At 40.7% G+C, this 18358-nt stretch overlaps 2 pseudogenes and 1 gene segment (V, D, J or C); 1 reads left to right on the forward strand and 2 right to left on the reverse strand.

Moving 5' to 3' along the window:
* Positions 1–216: 216 nt before the first annotated feature.
* Positions 217–15006, reverse strand: LOC146682421 (Ig kappa-b4 chain C region pseudogene; annotated as a pseudogene). The gene is made up of 3 exons (XR_014917594.1): positions 14985–15006; positions 13886–13908; positions 217–739 (listed from the first exon to the last, which is right to left on the reverse strand). The product of XR_014917594.1 is annotated as an Ig kappa-b4 chain C region pseudogene (transcript).
* On the reverse strand, positions 13574–14016 carry LOC146682422 (Ig kappa-b4 chain C region pseudogene; annotated as a pseudogene).
* A 2375-nt stretch (positions 15007–17381) lies between the features above and the next one.
* LOC146682423 (Ig kappa chain V region GOM-like) lies at positions 17382–18001 on the forward strand. The segment is given in 2 exon segments: positions 17382–17489; positions 17676–18001. Coding segments are annotated over 2 exon segments (360 nt in total).
* The last annotated feature ends 357 nt before the right edge of the window (positions 18002–18358 follow it).

The following is an 18358-nucleotide window of genomic DNA, read 5'->3' on the forward strand; positions in this document are numbered from 1 at the left end:
AAATTATGAAGAGCACACAGATAATCTATGGTTGACATGACCTCAACATCTTATAGAGAAATATTTAATATGTGGATTAAAAAATATATTTAACCATTTTCACTGCACATTACACTTGATGTGTCTGTTTACATTTTTATTTTGGTCTGTTTTACAAATATTACAAAATCTTAATTTTTTAATGTGCATTTATTAAACTCACAGAGTCAAAGAACATGTTTTCTCGGTACGTTTTTATTCTTTTAAGAGTTTGAAATATCAGCTTTACAACAGACACAAAAGGATGAAACTAGAGGAGATTGTTGCTATGATTGTTGTCATTATGAGATGAAAATATGACTGTTTGATGAGTTTATTTTTTAAATCTGCAAACACAAAGAAACAAAGAGACAGAAGAAAATCAACATCAAAGACTCAGTGATTGACATCAGGACTGGGAACACTGGTCTCTCCTCAGTATCTCTGAGATCTGAGTCTGGGAGCCCTGGGTGGCCTCACAGGTCACAGAGCCCACCTTCCCCCACTGGTCTGCAGTGAGCGTCAGGGTGCTGCTCCAGCTGTAGAGGCCGTCATTCTGCAGCACTCCAGGAGTCCTGCTCTCCTCCCCTCTGATGCTGCTGCTGCCACTGCTGTCGCTCGTCTTCCAGGACAGACTCCAGTCTGAGGGGAAGCCCTTGTTGGCCACACACATGAGCGTGGCCTTCCCCTGCTCCAGCTCTGCACTGGAGGGACCCAGCACCTTCAGGGCGGGGAGGGTATCACCTAGGAAACACCAATCAGCTTAGAGGACACGAACCACAATTTGAATTTCTCCGTTAAGAAGTTTCTGTCAGGTGTTTTTTCTGCTCCACCAGTCATTCACTCACACATTGTTTCACTTCCCTTTAAGAAACCTCTCATGCATATCAGCACAGAGAGAATCATCACACAGTTTGAGCTGAAATATGTTCAAACTACACTGGAAATAAAAGAAGCAGATGTGGAAACATTTACAGCAGAAGCTTTAAAATGATTAGAAGTCTAAATCATGGACGACTGAAGACATTAGTGGACACAAGCACAGAGCAGCTACTCATTCATGTAGATTTGAAATGTTATTGAACAGCTCACATGATTTCAAACTAAATCTGAAACATCTGACACGATAAAAACATCAGAAAGCAAACTTTGACTCATCCAAACAGCAGCTGATGTGGTGGAAATTTACAAACTAATCATAAGATGATGAAGTTTACTCTTGTCTACATTTTACTGTGACAGAAATGTAGATTAAACAAGAGAAACTCGCAGAGCTCATCTGAATTAGTCCAGTAAAAAGGACAAACATCAAAAACTAAATTATTTTAAATTAAAAAAAAATACTTTTGTCTCATCTAAACAGTCTAACAAATAATTATTAAATAAAATGATACAATATTTCATAATAAACACAGTTTAATTAACTTACTTCCAACATCCAGTCTGGTTCCTCCACCGAACGTGTACCACAGTGATACAAACTCATTGAGGCGCCGTACAAAAACCTCTGACTGTAGAGAGACACGGCTCTCTGACTCTGAGACAAACAAACTCAACAAAATCATTCACTGTTTGTATCATTTAATAATATTATAATAGTGTAATTAAAACAAATAAAGCCCATTACAACAATATTTAAAGAATCTGATTTCAAAATGTAGATTTTACAGCTTTCACATGTGAAAACATCTCTTGAAACCTGGCACTTATTTTTTCACAACTCTAAACACTGAAACTAATTCTCAGCCTAAAATGCTTCAAAAACACTTCAGATTCATGTAGTTATGTTTTGAATTTCACAAAAATATTAAGTTCTGGAAAGTGTACCAGCATTTTTTTCTATAATTTTTTTTAATTTCTGAAGGAACATGTCCATTGTTAAGACGCTGCCTACACATACAGGGTTTATTTAATGAGTTTTTATTTCTATTTTGGAATTCTGTCTACAAATAATGGTGTTTTAGGAAGTTTTGAAAATTCCTTCCAGGTAGAGAAGATTGTGCTCTGTGCTGTTCTCACTGTGAAGGCTTCTAACTGGTAAACATTACCATTCAATTCGGGTTTTATCACCATGTGTTGCTTTGGTTTACTTTTGACATGTTTCACACACACACACACGTTTTCAAACGACTTCACTGACATTTATTCATGAACACTTAAATGAACTCCAGTAAATGTTTCTCCATCACTGCTTTTCTCAGTTGCTTTGGTGAAAGTCTTACATCAGGAACGTCATTCTCACCACTCTTAATGCAGCTCTCCAAATATGTAAGGCCTTTTTCACCACACAGACTCATCTATGCAAAAGACACTTCATAAAACACTTTCACCGTCGTTTTAAGACATCAAAACAGGTTTTTTTTTGTTTTGTTATTTTTCTCAAAACCTCACCTACTTTGGAAAGAGTACTGCAAAAAACGTAGGCCTAATGTCACAAGGGGCCAAAGGCCTGTACGAAACTGGACTCAAGTGCTGGACCACATGTGGAGACGGTTGAGTTTGCTTCACACAAATCTTTATTTGGCACAAAAACACAGAGTTATACTTGACGTGGGATTCCTGACAAGAAAACGTAGCGTGGTGGCCTAAGGTGGCGTGGTGATCAAGAGGAAGAGAGGAAAAGGGGGTTAGTGGGTTCACAGACTTCTCCAGGTGTGCTTGAATTTTAAAGAGGAGAGCTGTAGCACATGAAGAACGAGGTAAGTACATAGACTTGGGCAAAGGAGCACGAAGCATGGTAGCCTGTTACTACTGTGGGTAAGTTGGCAAACTAGCAGTGAAGAGACGGCAACGCTGGTCTTGAATATCTTGAGTAGGTTGCTCCAGGTTGGCTCCATGTGAGGAGATGACGGCTCTGCCCAGGGGCAGACACAGGAGAACATGGTGGAAATTTACCAGCAGCTCACCTGGACTGTGACAGCTAATGAGAAGTTTAAAACTGTTTTCAGAAACAAAAATCAAATCTGATGTTTTTTTGCAAAAGCAAAATAATACTCATTATTATTGTGTCATGTGTCAGGAAAAGAAAATGTATACAATCTGAGACCACAGCACCAACTACTGTATAGTCCAGTAAAGTCATACTGCATGTGTTTATTAGGTTATTAAGTACACCTGTTAAACTGCTTGTTAATCCAAATATCAGCCAATCACATATCAGCAGCTCATAGCATTTACACATGTAGACATGTTGGACACAGCCTGCTGAGGATTAATTCAAACATCATTAAGAAAGATAATTAAAAGTGTCATGGTTGTTGATGCCAGACAGGCTGATCTGCTGGGATTTCTTTACACAGCCATTTGTAGGGTTGATGGGAACGGTCTGAAAAATGTTGATGTCAAAGGCCAGAGGAGAACGGCCTGAAAGTTTTGCGTTTATAGGACGGCAACAGTAACTCAATCAACCACTCGATACAAACAAGACGCAGAAGAGCATGTCTGCAAGCACAACATGCGACCTTGAAGCAGATGGGCTACAGCAGTAGAAGACTGCACTGCAGGGCCTGTCACCTAAGAACAGGAAACTGAGGTTATAATTCACATGAGCTGACCAAACTTGTAAGAACAAAAAAACAAAAACACGGTGCTCCAATGGCCTCCACAGTCACCAGATCTCAGTTAAAGACAGCATTTTTGGGATGTGCTTGAAAGGGGTGCCCAGCTGGCAAATCTGCAGCAACTATATGTTATACTTGTTGAATCTATGCTACAAAGCATTCAGGCAGCTCAGAAGGCAAAAGGGGGTCCAGCCCGGTACTAGCGAGGTGTACCTAATAAAGTGGTCTGTGAGTGCATATAGTATATGTTTCTGTGTAATTACAGTAGCAGTGCCATGGCATGGACGTGTGACACAAGACTGAGATTATGCATTTCCAAATGTTTCAACTTAAACGTCTTCTGAGAACATGTGTCCATATGTGATTATAATTGAAGAGCAATTTCACTGCTTTGAAGTCATTTGAGTGGAAACACTAATGCAGTGTTGGACAGTATTCAGCAAAGTGACAGATCTGGAGTTCTGTCTGACAAAACTGTTTCGAAGAGTTGTGAGATTCAAGTGGATCAACAAAGTAACAAATCCCTTTATTAGTGTAGAAACAACAGCAGTGTGTATGTGTGTATAAAAACAATGAGAAAGGCTAATTTGATTGGGGAAAAGCATCACTGATTTGAAACTGCAGCAAACTGACAGAAACTGTAATATATGTTGGAGGTGGATGGTATTGGAGGAAATCATGTTGTATCATGATGTTTGAACCATATTTAATTTTGGATCACAGCCATCTTAATGGTCTCCTATAGCAACATTTTAAAATTGACATTGTCATCAGAAACTTTAATAATCAACAACATCGCAAACAAAACCAATAAAATGTTATGCTTAACTAAAAAATGTGTTTCCAATAAGTCAAACAGCATGTCTCACTCAATAGTACTTTACATACAGTGAGTATAACTGCATTCATACAAATAATATGTGGTATTACATTCTTTCCAAATACCAGCACAGTGGCACAAGTGGTTTAGAAAACACTTTCTCCACAAAGTCTATTGTATTCCCACTGTGAAGCTTTCAGTTAGGTCACATGATCTTCACCAGCAAGTAGAATTTACTCCAAAAAGTTACTTGATTCAATGTAACTGTACAAATGTAAGTGTGACCCACCACTGTACACCATCATAAAGTCACTGACTAAATGCTTTCCATGAAATATTTAATACTACAAACATGAACGAAGGAATTCAGAAAAAATATGAATTTCTTACTTCTCTACATCTTAGCAAAGAGCAACTGTTAAATGAACTTATTTCAAATATAATCAGTTAGTAGTTCTTCAGAACGCATCAGGATCTGCGTGGCGTACAGAATGTTGTAAAAACATGTAGTGAAGTCCAGACCTTTACTTTGTCACATTGTGCCTCTAAACTTGGTCAGATGATTTCCATAGAGAGGCACTTTGCATCAGCAGCACCATGCTCCAGTGCTCTGGGAGAGTTTATAGTCCTGAGAGTTGAACACTGGATGACTGACAGCTGTCCTTCATCACAACAGAAGCCACAGAAATCCTCCTCATCAAAAACATGACTTTGATCTGCGTCCTCATCTGGACTCTCCTCTGCTGCTGCTTCACAGGTAAAGTCCAGAGAATCAAACTCCTCTCCTCTATCAACATCTGTCCCTCTGAAATGAAGCCCACAAAACCATGAAGCTGCTTTATGTTTTTGTCTCTGTGTCCTCAGAGTCCAAACCTCAGGTCCCAGTGACTCAGCCTGGAGCAGTGAGCTCTGCTGTGGGAGGATCTGTGAGCATCAAGTGTACGACCAGTCAGGATGTTTATGGCAACAGCTATTTATCCTGGTACCAACAGAAAGATGGAGGAGTTCCCAAACTGCTCATTTATACTGCTACCACTCGACAATCAGGGATTCCAGCTCGTTTTACAGGCAGTGGATCAAACAAAGATTTCACTCTGACCATCAGTCAGATTCAAGCTGAAGATGCAGCAGTTTATTACTGTATGGGTGCATTTGATAGCAGATACTGGGAACTGCGCACACAGTGAAAAACAGTCGTACAAAAACCTCCCTCAGTCAGACTGAACAGAAACTGAAGTGACTGCTGCAGCTGGAAGATACTGCAGAGACTGATACAGTTCACTGAGGACACACACACACACACACACACACACACACACACACACACACAGCTTTTCAGGCAACTTTCACAAAATGCAATGATATCCAAATCTCATAATCATATCAATTTAAACCAGGACTTTTTGTTTTCTAATAAATAAATTTTAGTGTTTTTCTTTTTTTCTTTTTGATAAAGTCAAAAATATTTAAAGTCTTGTAAAAACAATGAGTCTCCAAACACTTTTCAGATGGCTGATCCCCAATCAAATAGCAATAATGCTAATACTGATATCAAAAATATTCATTAAAGTCAGAAAGTAGTTTGTATTCAGTCTGAAAATGTACAAATTGCAACATTACTTCATTGTTTACTTTGATGCTGTTTATTAGTTGTATCTCAATACTGGTACGACCTTTTTGACAACACAAAATATTTGCTTCATTCATTAAAATGTTGAAATAATCAGTTTTAATAAGCTGTGAAAAATGAAGGGAGAAAATTAATGATTAATAAATATAATATTTTTATTTACAAACATTATCATTGTTATCAAGATAATACATAGGAATACAAGTTATTTACAAACAAACACGATTTACTGTGTGTTAACACAGTAAATCTAATTAGCCTGTTGATTTATCCATTATATGTCTTTTTTTCTTTTTTTTTAACTAGTTTATTTATTTTAATTAATCAGTATGTTTGTAACCAGATCAAAACTGTTGTTTAATAAAATGTGTTAAATGTTTTTTTTATTTTGAAATCCATGTTAATGTATTTATATACATATATAACAAACAGCAGAAATAACAGGACATGTTCTGTTGAAAAATCTTTATTGTTGTAAAATCTTGAGACAAGTTCATAAAACAGGCAACAAACAGATGAAGAATAAAGAGACTGAGATTGAAAAAGTCTGCAGACTGAGAGCTGTAGCAAAGTTTAAACAACAACAACAACAACAACAACACAACGTCATGTCCCCAGTGAATCAGCTCATGACTGTCTGCTGCACCCCGGGGCTCCTGCTCACTTCACAATCAATGCCGCTGCATCTGCGGCCGTCAACGATCCAGGACAGACTCCAGTCTGAGGGGAAGCCCTTGTTGGCCAAAATTCGTTTACAAACACAACTCACTAAAACAATTTTCTGCATAAACAGAGATATTTACTATACAATTAACCTTAATCTGAAACCAAGGAAGATGATGCAGAAGAATTTTTATTCATGTAAAATTTAGTTTATCCACAACTTATTGTGAAGATCATGTAAAGAAAAATCATTGAAGGAACTGGTTTATCAACAGCAAGTAGGTAAAAATTTCAAACACAAATTTAGACGTAAATTTCTGTCAGCCTCCCTGTGATATCAGGAAAAACAACAAAATAAAGTTTGGATGTTTTTTATCTCACCCAACAGCCAACAACTGAAGCAAATATAACATATTATTGTTGGAGATTTTGCGCTCAAAGAGCATTTGTTAACTGTCTATAAATTCTACAGGGTTCATGTGTGTCACATGCTAAATATGCTGTGAAAAACTTTTTTTAAACAAGTCCTGCTGGAGTCAGATGATTTCCATAGAGAGGCACTTTGCATCAGCAGCACCATGCTCCAGTGCTCTGGGAGAGTTTATAGTCCTGAGAGTTGAACACTGGATGACTGACAGCTGTCCTTCATCACAACAGAAGCCACAGAAATCCTCCTCATCAAAAACATGACTTTGATCTGCGTCCTCATCTGGACTCTCCTCTGCTGCTGCTTCACAGGTAAAGTCCAGAGAATCAAACTCCTCTCCTCTATCAACATCTGTCCCTCTGAAATGAAGCCCACAAAACCATGAAGCTGCTTTATGTTTTTGTCTCTGTGTCCTCAGAGTCCAGAGGACAGATCACAGTGACTCAGCCTGGAGCAGTGAGCTCTGCTGTGGGAGGATCTGTGAGCATCAAGTGTACGACCAGTCAGAATGTTTATGGCACCTACTATTTAGCCTGGTACCAACAGAAAGATGGAGGAGTTCCTAAACGTCTCATTTACTACACTAGCAATCGAGAATCAGGGATTCCAGATCGTTTTACAGGCAGTGGATCAAACTCTGACTTCACTCTGACCATCAGTGGAGTCCAGGCTGAAGATGCAGCAGTTTATTACTGTCAGAGTTTTCATGTTATCAACAGTCAGCATGTGTTCACACAGTGAAAAACAGTCGTACAAAAACCTCCCTCAGTCAGACTGAACAGAAAGTGAAGTGACTGCTGCAGCTGGAAGATACTGCAGAGACTGATACAGTTCACTGAGGACACACACACACACACACACACACACACACACACACTGACAGATACTCGCTGTTATCTCTTAAACAACTACCATCATTTTTTGCGTAGTAAGGAAAAGTGGAAGAAAGTCTAGAGAATCTCCTCTTGCTTGAAAAATGATGATAAAGAAAGCTGGGCCGTGTATTGAAAAAAGCTTAGCTATGACCTTTGAACTCAGCTTGAAAATATTGAAATATAGAGAACTGAAAAATCTCATCAACTTGGCTTAAAAGAGTAAAAAACAGTGTAAATATCATTGTTGATAAAAAAAAACTTTTAAGAGTAAATGTAACAACTCCTTTCATTTTATTTTTATTAATCTTTGTTTGATAATGTCAGAAAAAAGCTTATATTATAAAAACATTACATTATAAAAGAAAAGTTTTTATTTAAAAAGCTTATATTTTATGATTTCAAAATGTTTGTATGCAGTGCCACTAATACGCTTGATAAATAAACATTTTGAATATCTTGTAAGTTTTTAAACATTCCCAGAAAACAACTTAATACAGCACAATTCAGTATAGATACAAGTATGGTATTGTCTTGATTATTATTTGCTCAGTGCTGTGATGAACAAGTTAATCCATTAACAGGTATACAGAACAAAGTTACGGTGCACAGACGCTCTGCTGATGATATATGATAAACTTTTCAGATTGGAGTGGTAAAGGAATCAAATATTTAGAACATATATTAGAAGGAACAGAATTTATCCCATTTGACAGACTAGTTACACAATATGGGATCAACAGGAAAAGATTTTTAGAATATCAACAAATTAAATCCATAGTAAAAAAGAAATTCAAACCGGGTCAAGTTGAACTACAAACACCACCAAGTGTGGTTCAATTTCTTACTCTTAAAACCCCCAAATTACTTTCCAAAATTTACAGAATGCTTTCTAAAACAGATGAATCAATATCACTTCCTATTGCAAAGTGGGAAGCGGATTTATCAGTCAGTTTAGACCAAAACTTCTGGTCTCAGATTTGCTTAAAAACCTTTAAATTGATTAAAAATCCCAGTCTGCAATTAATACAATACAAAATACTACATAGAGTGCACTATACAGGTCATCGGATGTTCAAGATGGGCTTTACATCTTCCAACAACTGCTCACACTGTCAAAGCAATACACCAGACAATTACATTCACGCTCTTTGGTTCTGTCCACCAGTGCAGAAGTTTTGGCGCGAGATATGTGAAGACTTATCGAAGTGTCTGAAATGTAACATTCCAACTTCCCCCTTAGTGTGTTTGTTGGGCTTTCACTGCCCTATGCATAGCCAAGAAAACAGTCCTCATGAACTGGAAAAATAAAAACAATCTTAATTCTAACCAATATAGAAATTATCTATTAGATTACATTAGTTTTGATACAGCCTCTGCCACCACATCAGATCAATTGCTCTGGGCTCCTTTGATCGGCTCCATCACCTAGTGGGGGGTCATAGTCTGGTCCTGCCTTCAATGTTGTGATTGGTGTGGGGGTAGGGACAGGCTTAGGGCGTCAGGGGGTTCCCCGGAGGCATCTTCCTTGGGGGGCTCAACCCGGGGTAGCGGTCATGTCCGGTTGGGGGCTCTGTTGGCTCTCAGGTGACTGTTTCCTCGCGGCTTCGTGCAGCGGGGCTAGGGGAGGGTCTGTGCTGACGGACGTGGGTTACTGACCTGGTAGCCTGGCTGCCCCTAGGTGGGTCCGGGATGGGCGTGAGGTTCTGGTGGCGCTCCGTCTCTAGGCTGGGGCCCTTGCCGGGCCTTGGGGGCTTGGGTCCTGGTAGGTGTGTTGCCAGGGTTGTGGGCGGGTGGGTGCATGGGGGCCCAGCCCTGGAGCAGGGTGCCGCCGGTGTGTCGAGCCACCTGGGGGGCTCTTCAACCGGTGGGGGAGATTGACACATCTTGCAGGAGCTTTCCTCTCCTCAGGAACTCTCTGCAGGAGGGGGAGATACAGGAGAGGTGGAGGAAGATCTCAGCCTGGGCGTCTATTGTCTCATGTAGTCTGGAAGATGAGTGGTGGGGGGGTGGGCGCAGTTTTCTCTGTGGTGGGGTTGGGTGGACTGTCCCGGGCTCTGTGGGGCCGGGAGGCGCTGCTGCACTGGGCCGCGGTCTGGATGGGCCTGGGCCCCCTTTCCCTGGCGGGTCGCGGAGTATGGGGGTGCCTACTGGGGTCAGCGGGGGAGCTGGCCCCAGGGAGGGGTCACCTGCCCCTCCCTACCTTCCCTCCCCATCTCCAGCTGCCTCCCTCTTCCCGCTCCACCACAACCACCCACACATGCAGGGCCTTGGAGTAGGGGTATGTCACCAGGGTGCAGAGGAGGCTATCCCCCCCCTCTGTCCCCTTCTGGCTGCCTCTGCCTCAATTTTATCTCACAACTTAGACATTCACATTACTCACACTCTCATTACACATACATATAGGATCTTGGGGGTGGGCACGATACACGGAGTCCAAGTTACCATCAGGGTGTACACCTCACCCCTGGTGTCGTTGCCCACCTCTCAATTTTAAATACACGTAGACATCGAGGGCTAGCAGGAGGGGCTATGCGCTTACCTGCTGCTCTCTGGCAGGTAGCTCCATGCCCTCCTGGGTTTTAAATGCACCTTAGAACACACATGCATCAACACTACAATGAGCGGGTGGGGGGAGGTTTGGAGTCTTCTCTCACCCCCGTTATCTGCGGCCTGCTGGAGCGGGAGGGCCGGGAGGAGGAGTTGGCCGTCCGACTGCGGTCTGGGGTGTGGGCCTCCCTGCTGCTGCGGAGTCGGGGCGGTCTGCCTCTCCCCACCGCAGGGAAAAGGGTAACACCACCTGGGTCTGGGTGCAGTTCCCGCCTCCAGGGGCAAGGGTACCTAGACCCGGTTTGTAGAGTACGCTTGGGGAGTGTGATCGTGTGTACAGCGTCTCTTTATGTCTGTCTCCACGTCGGTTGAGTGTGAAGTGCACATGAGAGCATGAGGGTGGGAATGGATGTTTGTGTCTGTGTGTGCCTGTATGTCTGTGTCTATATGTCAGGTTGGGTATCAGACGCCACCTCTCTGGGGACATCTCAGGCCCTCCAAGGTTTGGAGGCCTATCTCCCCCCACCACCAGTTCCCCTGCCAGTGGCGGACTCCCTCAGACATCGGTGCGTTGGTGGTTCTTTGTATCTGGGGATGGGCATCCAGGTACACGCCGGCTCACTCCTTGGCGGCCGCTTATCGGGGCCTGGATCCTGGGGCTCGCTCGGGCCACTTTGGAGGTGGGGTGCCCCCGGCCTCTCGGCCTGGGGCTCGGTCACTCAGGCACAGCTGGCTGCCGGCGGAGCTCACGGGCACGTCACTGCAACCCCCCTGGCTTCTGCTCCGCGGCTGCTGGGTGAGTCCTCATCTGGGACTCTCCTCAGCTCTTTCTGGGACAGTGGCGCGGCTGCCCCTCTGTGGGTCTTCCTTGGTCTCTTGTGTTCTGGGGGCCTCTGGATGTCTGGAGTTTTGATCTCCTCCATACCTGCTTCATGCCCTGGAGGACGGGGCTGTGGCCCCCCCACACCCTCTAGCAGATCATTACATGAAGGAACCTTTTAAAAAAACAAGCGCGTCCATGCTCACAGGTGTACACACGGGTGACCACACCCACAAACTACACCCTTTTTGGCTCCTACCTCAAAGCACACTGTGTTCTGTTGATCTTATGTGCTGCACAATAATGTTTAATATTTAGTATTTACTGTCATATTCCCATATATCATTGTGATGTTGTTTATTCTATTACTCTTGTTCTCTTCTGCTTGCTTTCTTTTTTTCTTTCTCAACAGGTGATCCAGGTGATTGATATATGCATTTTTTTTCTCTGCCCGTTCTGTTGGTTTTTGTTTTTTGCCCTTCTCCCCTGTCCCTCTTCTCAGCTGTTTCTCTTTCCCTCTTTCTTTCTCCCCTTCTTTCCCCCAGTCAAGTCTGTCCCGTATTCAGCAAGTGAAAATAAAATAAACAATAAAAGGTGAATCAAATGGACCATTACGGCAAGGCTGGGATGGTCAATTTGGTAAAGTAAATCCGTTGGGCATCTTTCTTTGCCTTTAGACAACAATTCTGATGGCAAAAGAGCCAAACGGGACAGGCCAAAAAAAAAAAAAAAAAACAATGAATAATTCAAATAATGTCACGATCTGCAGCAGCAGATTGTGTGGAGCGGAGAGTGAGAGGACCCAAAATCAGACACGTGGAAACAGGATGGAATTTACCAGAAAGCGAGGCGTTCATTGAGACTGCATGAAAAAAAACAATGAATAATTCCAATAATGTCACGATCTGCAGCAGCAGATTGTGTGGAGCGGAGAGTGAAAGGACCCAAAATCAGACACGTGGAAACAGGATGGAATTTACCAGAAAGCGAGGCGTTCATTGAGACTGCATGAAAAATACAAAGCAAAGGAAAAACAGGACTAAGACACAAATACCTAAACTGGGCAAAAACCAACACTGTGAATGTCGTGCATGAAGCATGAAACATGAAACCTGTAACTTCAATAACTCTGATATTCTTTATTATTAACTGGGAGAAAAAGTGCCGACTCAGTCTTTTGTTCCATGACAGACTGTCTCTGTCAGATGTAAAACCAGCAAGCGTCCTCCTGACAGACCGTGGTCTTTTTCTTGTGTTAAGAGGTTTAGTGAAGTGAGTTTCTCTCATTTTGCTGTGAACACTAGAAGAGATTAACTTCTATATAAGTTGATTAAAGCAGACCTGTAGTCTCTCATCTGCCTGCATTCCTGTGTTTGTTCTGTTAGTCTGTTCTTAACATCGTGTCCACTGTCGAGCTCAATTCTGTCGTCATTATGTGAGTCCAGTTATTGTCTCGCTGCCTTCTGTGAGTTACTCAGCCTCTGTTTTGTGTGCTTTAACTCTCAGACTCCTGATCTCCACCTCATCCTGACAATTAGAGATCCTCAGCTAAGTCTCCACCTGCTTCACCTCTGCCACCACCAGCTTCTAGACTCTTCTCTGCTTTGGTGCTTCATCAGAGTTTCACTGTCAAATAGTTCATTAATCAAACTTCAGTAAATCTTCACTTGAACTTGATTTAAATGATCTCTGTTTAATCATACAGATGACACCCTGCTCTTTAATTTTACTTATTAGGTTTTAGATCAGATTAAAATGTAGATCATAAAACAGCTTTGAGAGTAGAAATTATGAAGAGCACACAGATAATCTATGGTTGACATGACCTCAACAGCTTATAGAGAAATATTTAATATGTGGATTAAAAAATATATTTAACCATTTTCACTGCACATTACACTTGATGTGTCTGTTTACATTTTTATTTTGGTCTGGTTTTACAAATATTACAAAATCTTAATTTTTTAATGTGCATTTATTAAACTCACAGAGTCAAAGAACATGTTTTCTCGGTACGTTTTTATTCTTTTAAGAGTTTGAAATATCAGCTTTACAACAGACACAAAAGGATGAAACTAGAGGAGATTGTTGCTCTGATTGTTGTCATTATGAGATGGAAACATGACTGTTTAATGAGTTTATTTTTTAAATCTGCAAACACAAAGAAACAAAGAGACAGAAGAAAATCAACATCAAAGACTCAGTGATTGACATCAGGACTGGGGACACTGGTCTCTCCTCAGTATCTCTGAGACCAGAGACTGGGAGCCCTGGGTGGCCTCACAGGTCACAGAGCCCACCTTCCCCCACTGGTCTGCAGTGAGCGTCAGGGTGCTGCTCCAGCTGTAGAGGCCGTCATTCTGCAGCACTCCAGGAGTCCTGCTCTCCTCCCCTCTGATGCTGCTGCTGCCACTGCTGTCGCTCGTCTTCCAGGACAGACTCCAGTCTGAGGGGAAGCCCTTGTTGGCCACACACATGAGCGTGGCCTTCCCCTGCTCCAGCTCCTTGTTGGAGGGACCCAGCACCTTCAGGGCGGGGCGGGTATCACCTAGGAAACACCAATCAGCTTAGAGGACAGGAACCACAATTTGAATTTCTCCGTTAAGAAGTTTCTGTCAGGTGTTTTTTCTGCTCCACCAGTCATTCACTCACACATTGTTTCACTTCCCTTTCAGAAACCTCTCATGCATATCAGCACAGAGAGAATCATCACACAGTTTGAGCTGAAATATGTTCAAACTACACTGGAAATAAAAGAAGCAGATGTGGAAACATTTACAGCAGAAGTTTGGCTTTAAAATGATTAGAAGTCTAAATCATGGACGACTGAAGAAATGAGTGGACACAAGCACAGAGCAGCTACTCATTCATACAGATTTGAAATGTTATTGAACAGCTCACATGATTTCAAACTAAATCTGAAACATCTGACACGATAAAAACATCAGAAAGCAAACTTTAACTCATCCAAACAGCAGCTGATGTGGTGGAAATTTACAAACTAATCATAAGATGATGAAGTTTACTCTTGTCTACATTTTACTGTGACAGAAATGTAGATTAAACAAGAGAAACTTGCAGAGCTCATCTGAATTAGCCAAGTAAAAAGGACAAACATCAAAAACTAAATTGTTTTAATTAAAAAAAAAGTTTTCTCTCATCTAAGCAGCCTAACAAGTAGTTATAAAAGAAAATGATAAAACATTTAATAATAAACACAGTTTAATTAACTTACTTCCAACTTGCAGTCTGGTTCCTCCACCAAAAGTCCACCACAGTGATACAAACTCATTGAGGCGCCGTACAAAAACCTCTGACTGTAGAGAGGCACGGCTCTCTGACTCTGTCAGACTGAACTAAACCTACAAGCCCTCAAAATACAACTTTATCATCAGAACCACAAATAATAATTAATACTATGAAACATCCTAGGCTTTCATTAGAAAATGTTATGAGTTTTTGAATATGCGTTTTAAAAGCAAACTTTGTTCATAGGCCAGAAAATATTATGAAATTATAAAGTAATGATTCGTTAATATAAATTGTTTCCTAGTATGCTGAATATTAAAGGAAATGAAAGGAATGAAAAAAAAAATATTTAAAAAAGCTCTAAGTCTGACTTACTTCCAAATTCCAGTCTGGTTCCTCCACCGAACGTGTACCACAGTGATACAAACTCATTGAGGCGCCGTACAAAAACCTCTGACTGTAGAGAGACACGGCTCTCTGACTCTGAGACAAACAAACTCAACAAAATCATTCACTCCTTCCTTTTCAGTTTTACCAACTTTTCTAAAAAAAATGAAATTATTGCAGTGCTAAACATTTAAAGAAGATATATTTTTATTTTTGAATATATGAGTTTTGAAAATGGGACTTCTTCCTCTGATGATATCAAATCAATCAGTAATGAAATCATCAATTTAAAATGGAATTTTAAACTTGATTTAATATGTGTCAGTATAAACTGAGACCTTTTTGATTCCCTCAAATATCTTTTTTTTTTTCACGTGATATACAGTGTAGGTTAATTGTGATAAATCCATAAATACTGAAAAATACATAAAGACATATTTGCCTCCAATAAACTGAATATATATATATATACATTTTAAAACTAGTGTCTAGTTGGCACTGAAAGGAACATCTTCAGTGCTCCTTGGCACTGATTCTCAAAGAATTTGAACTGTACTGGAGGGATGAGGCCCTTTCTCCCAAATCATGCAGACGAGAGCTCTGTCTAACACATCGGCCCAAAATCTCCTTGACATTTAGACATTATTCCTTTTTTTTTTTTTTTTTTTTTTTTTTTTCTTAAATGACATCAGAAACAGCAGTATGCGACATTACGTGATGGCAGAGCTTCAGTTCATCCTTTGTCATTTTTTTTTTTATTTTTATTTATTTATTTTTTTATAATAAATAGGACAGGGGGAATGAATGAGAGAAAGAGGGGGAGAGAAAGAAAGAAAACCAAAGGGGAGAAGAGACGGTGAGAAGGGGGGGGGGAAGAGAGAGAAAAAAAAAAAAAAAAAAAAGAACTCCTGGGTCACCTGTATGGAGAAAAAAAACAAACAAACAAAAAAAACAAACAGAGGAGACAGCAAACAACAAAGAGCAACATAATAATAGAGAAAACAAAGCACCATCACAATAAACTAGCTAGTCATAGATATCAGTATTTACTAAATAATAAACGATATTGTGCAGCACGCAAGATAGACAGCGCACAGTGTGCTTTGAGGTAGCAGCCAAGAAAGCTTTAGTCCGCGTCTGTGAATACCCATGTGTGCATACCTGTGTGGATCAGCATGCTTGCATTCCAAAGGTTTCTCCATGTAATGATCTGCTAGGGAGTGTGGGGGGGCCACAGCCCCGTCCTCCAGGGTGTGAAGCGGGTATGGAGGAGATCAAAACTCCAGACATCCAGAGGCCCCCAGAACACAAGAGACCATGGAAGACCAACAGAGGGGCAGCCGCGCCACTGTTCCAGTAAGAGCTGAGGAGAGTCCCAGATGAGGGCTCGCCCATCTGGGACATTATTCCTGTGGGGTTTTTCCAGCCAAATAAAGGGCTCGCCTTTTGTTTAAACTTCTCTCTTCTTCTGTGGTTGCACTTGGGTCCACTCCACAAACACACCGGCTGCTCAGCTGTGACACATAGTTCCTCCTGTCATCTTGGAAAAGCTCACTCAACTCAAGATTGAAAAGTTTAATGACAGTAGTGATCACTCAGAACAAATATAATAGATGTTGTTTAAGTCTTCATTTATGAAAAGCATCTACATCTTCCTCTGCATTCTTCAGTAAAATCTTGGCTTTTTTATATTTATTGATATGACACTGACAGCATGAGAAAGCTTTTTAATATTCAACAGCTGGGAAATCTTTGGCTCACAAAATCGATTAACTAAAGAAAGAGTCTTCTTTAAAAGAGCAAAACAGACAAAATAACCTTTTTCTATTTAGTTTTGTTAAACGTCAGGATAGGATCAGAGATGAGAACTTTTTAAACAGAGAGCTGATCCAGACTTGCTGTATTGGGGTGCTGGTCCTGCAGATCGACACTACGTCTTTACTAGTTATGGATTGGCAGTGGTGTGTGGGGTTGTAGTATCAGGGCTGATACATTTTCAAGAAAGGTAACAATTAATGCATTTATGTATATGTATAATAATATATAATTATTTATATTCATGACTACCAAAGCATGAGTCATCACACACTCTCTGAAAGTAAATGATGGAAGAAATTGAAAAAGAAAAATTGGTCAAGTTTAAGCTTTTAAACGCAAATTGATAAAACATTGTGGAGATTTGGATACTTAAGTAAATATACATGTTCCTGTGTGCTGAAATATCTTTAATTAATAAATGCAAATTGAATAAATAAAAATGCAAGTTAAAACAAAGAAGCACTGCACTAACTAAAGGACGAACAGGATGACATGATGAGGAAAGATGACTGACTCTGTGTGTTTGCATATGTGTCCTGCCTCTCTGCTCACAGCTGTTAAGAGGCCAGTGTTGATCAGTGGCTGTCCAGGCCTTTCAGAGCCACTCACACACCAGCAGCACAATGATGATGTCACTGACTCTACTGCTGGCCACCCTGGGGCTCCTTGTTCAGGGTGAGACTCTCTGTGAAAACTTTGCTTCAGCATGCAGCCAGGTTCACCACAATGATGTTCTGCTCTGATGGAGAACCTCTGAAACCAGCAGCACTGACCTTCTTCCATCTGTTCTCCATGTTAGAGAAATGATCCTCGAATGTTTGATCATCTTTCTCTAAACTTCTCCTCTTTTCATGTTTTCAGGTTCATCAGCAGAAATCGTCCTGACTCAGACTCCTAAAGCTCAGTCTGTTGTTCCAGGACAGACTGTCTCTATCAGATGTAAATCCAGCACATCTATAGGTGATGACATTAACTGGTACCTTCAGAAATCTGGAAAAGCTCCTAAACTCCTGATAGCTGATACTACATACCGTCAGTCTGGAGTTCCAGATCGTTTTCGGGCAACAGCAGTTCAGACTGACTTCACTCTGATCATCAGTGGAGTTCAAACTGAAGATGCAGGAGTTTATTACTGTCAGCAGCATAACAGCTTCCCGTTCACACAGTGATACAACGCCGTACAAAAACCTCAAACAGCTGAAGAGGAACTGATCAACAGCTGTAGTTACACAATACACCATAAAATATACATTTTTAATTGTGGAAATATTACAATGTGAACAGATAAGTTACCAAAAATAACACTGAAATAATTTCAGTTTAGATTTTGAATATTTGCTGAATCGAATTTTATCTCTTTCAAACATTTTTATCAAATACTTTTTAAAAAAAACTTTCCAGCTCTTCCCTGCTCTGTTTTGAGAAAAAAGGGATTATTTTTTTACATTTTTTAAGTTTTCATCAGTGTATTCGATATTTAATAATTCAGTACAGAGTCAAATATAAAGCATTTTTAAAGACAAATGAATCATCACTGGCCTTTA

Source organism: Copadichromis virginalis, linkage group LG22 (assembly GCF_057382275.1).
Source record: "Copadichromis virginalis isolate Kocher_CV1m ecotype Utaka linkage group LG22, C_Virginalis_male_GT1.1, whole genome shotgun sequence".
Taxonomy (NCBI): domain Eukaryota; kingdom Metazoa; phylum Chordata; class Actinopteri; order Cichliformes; family Cichlidae; genus Copadichromis; species Copadichromis virginalis.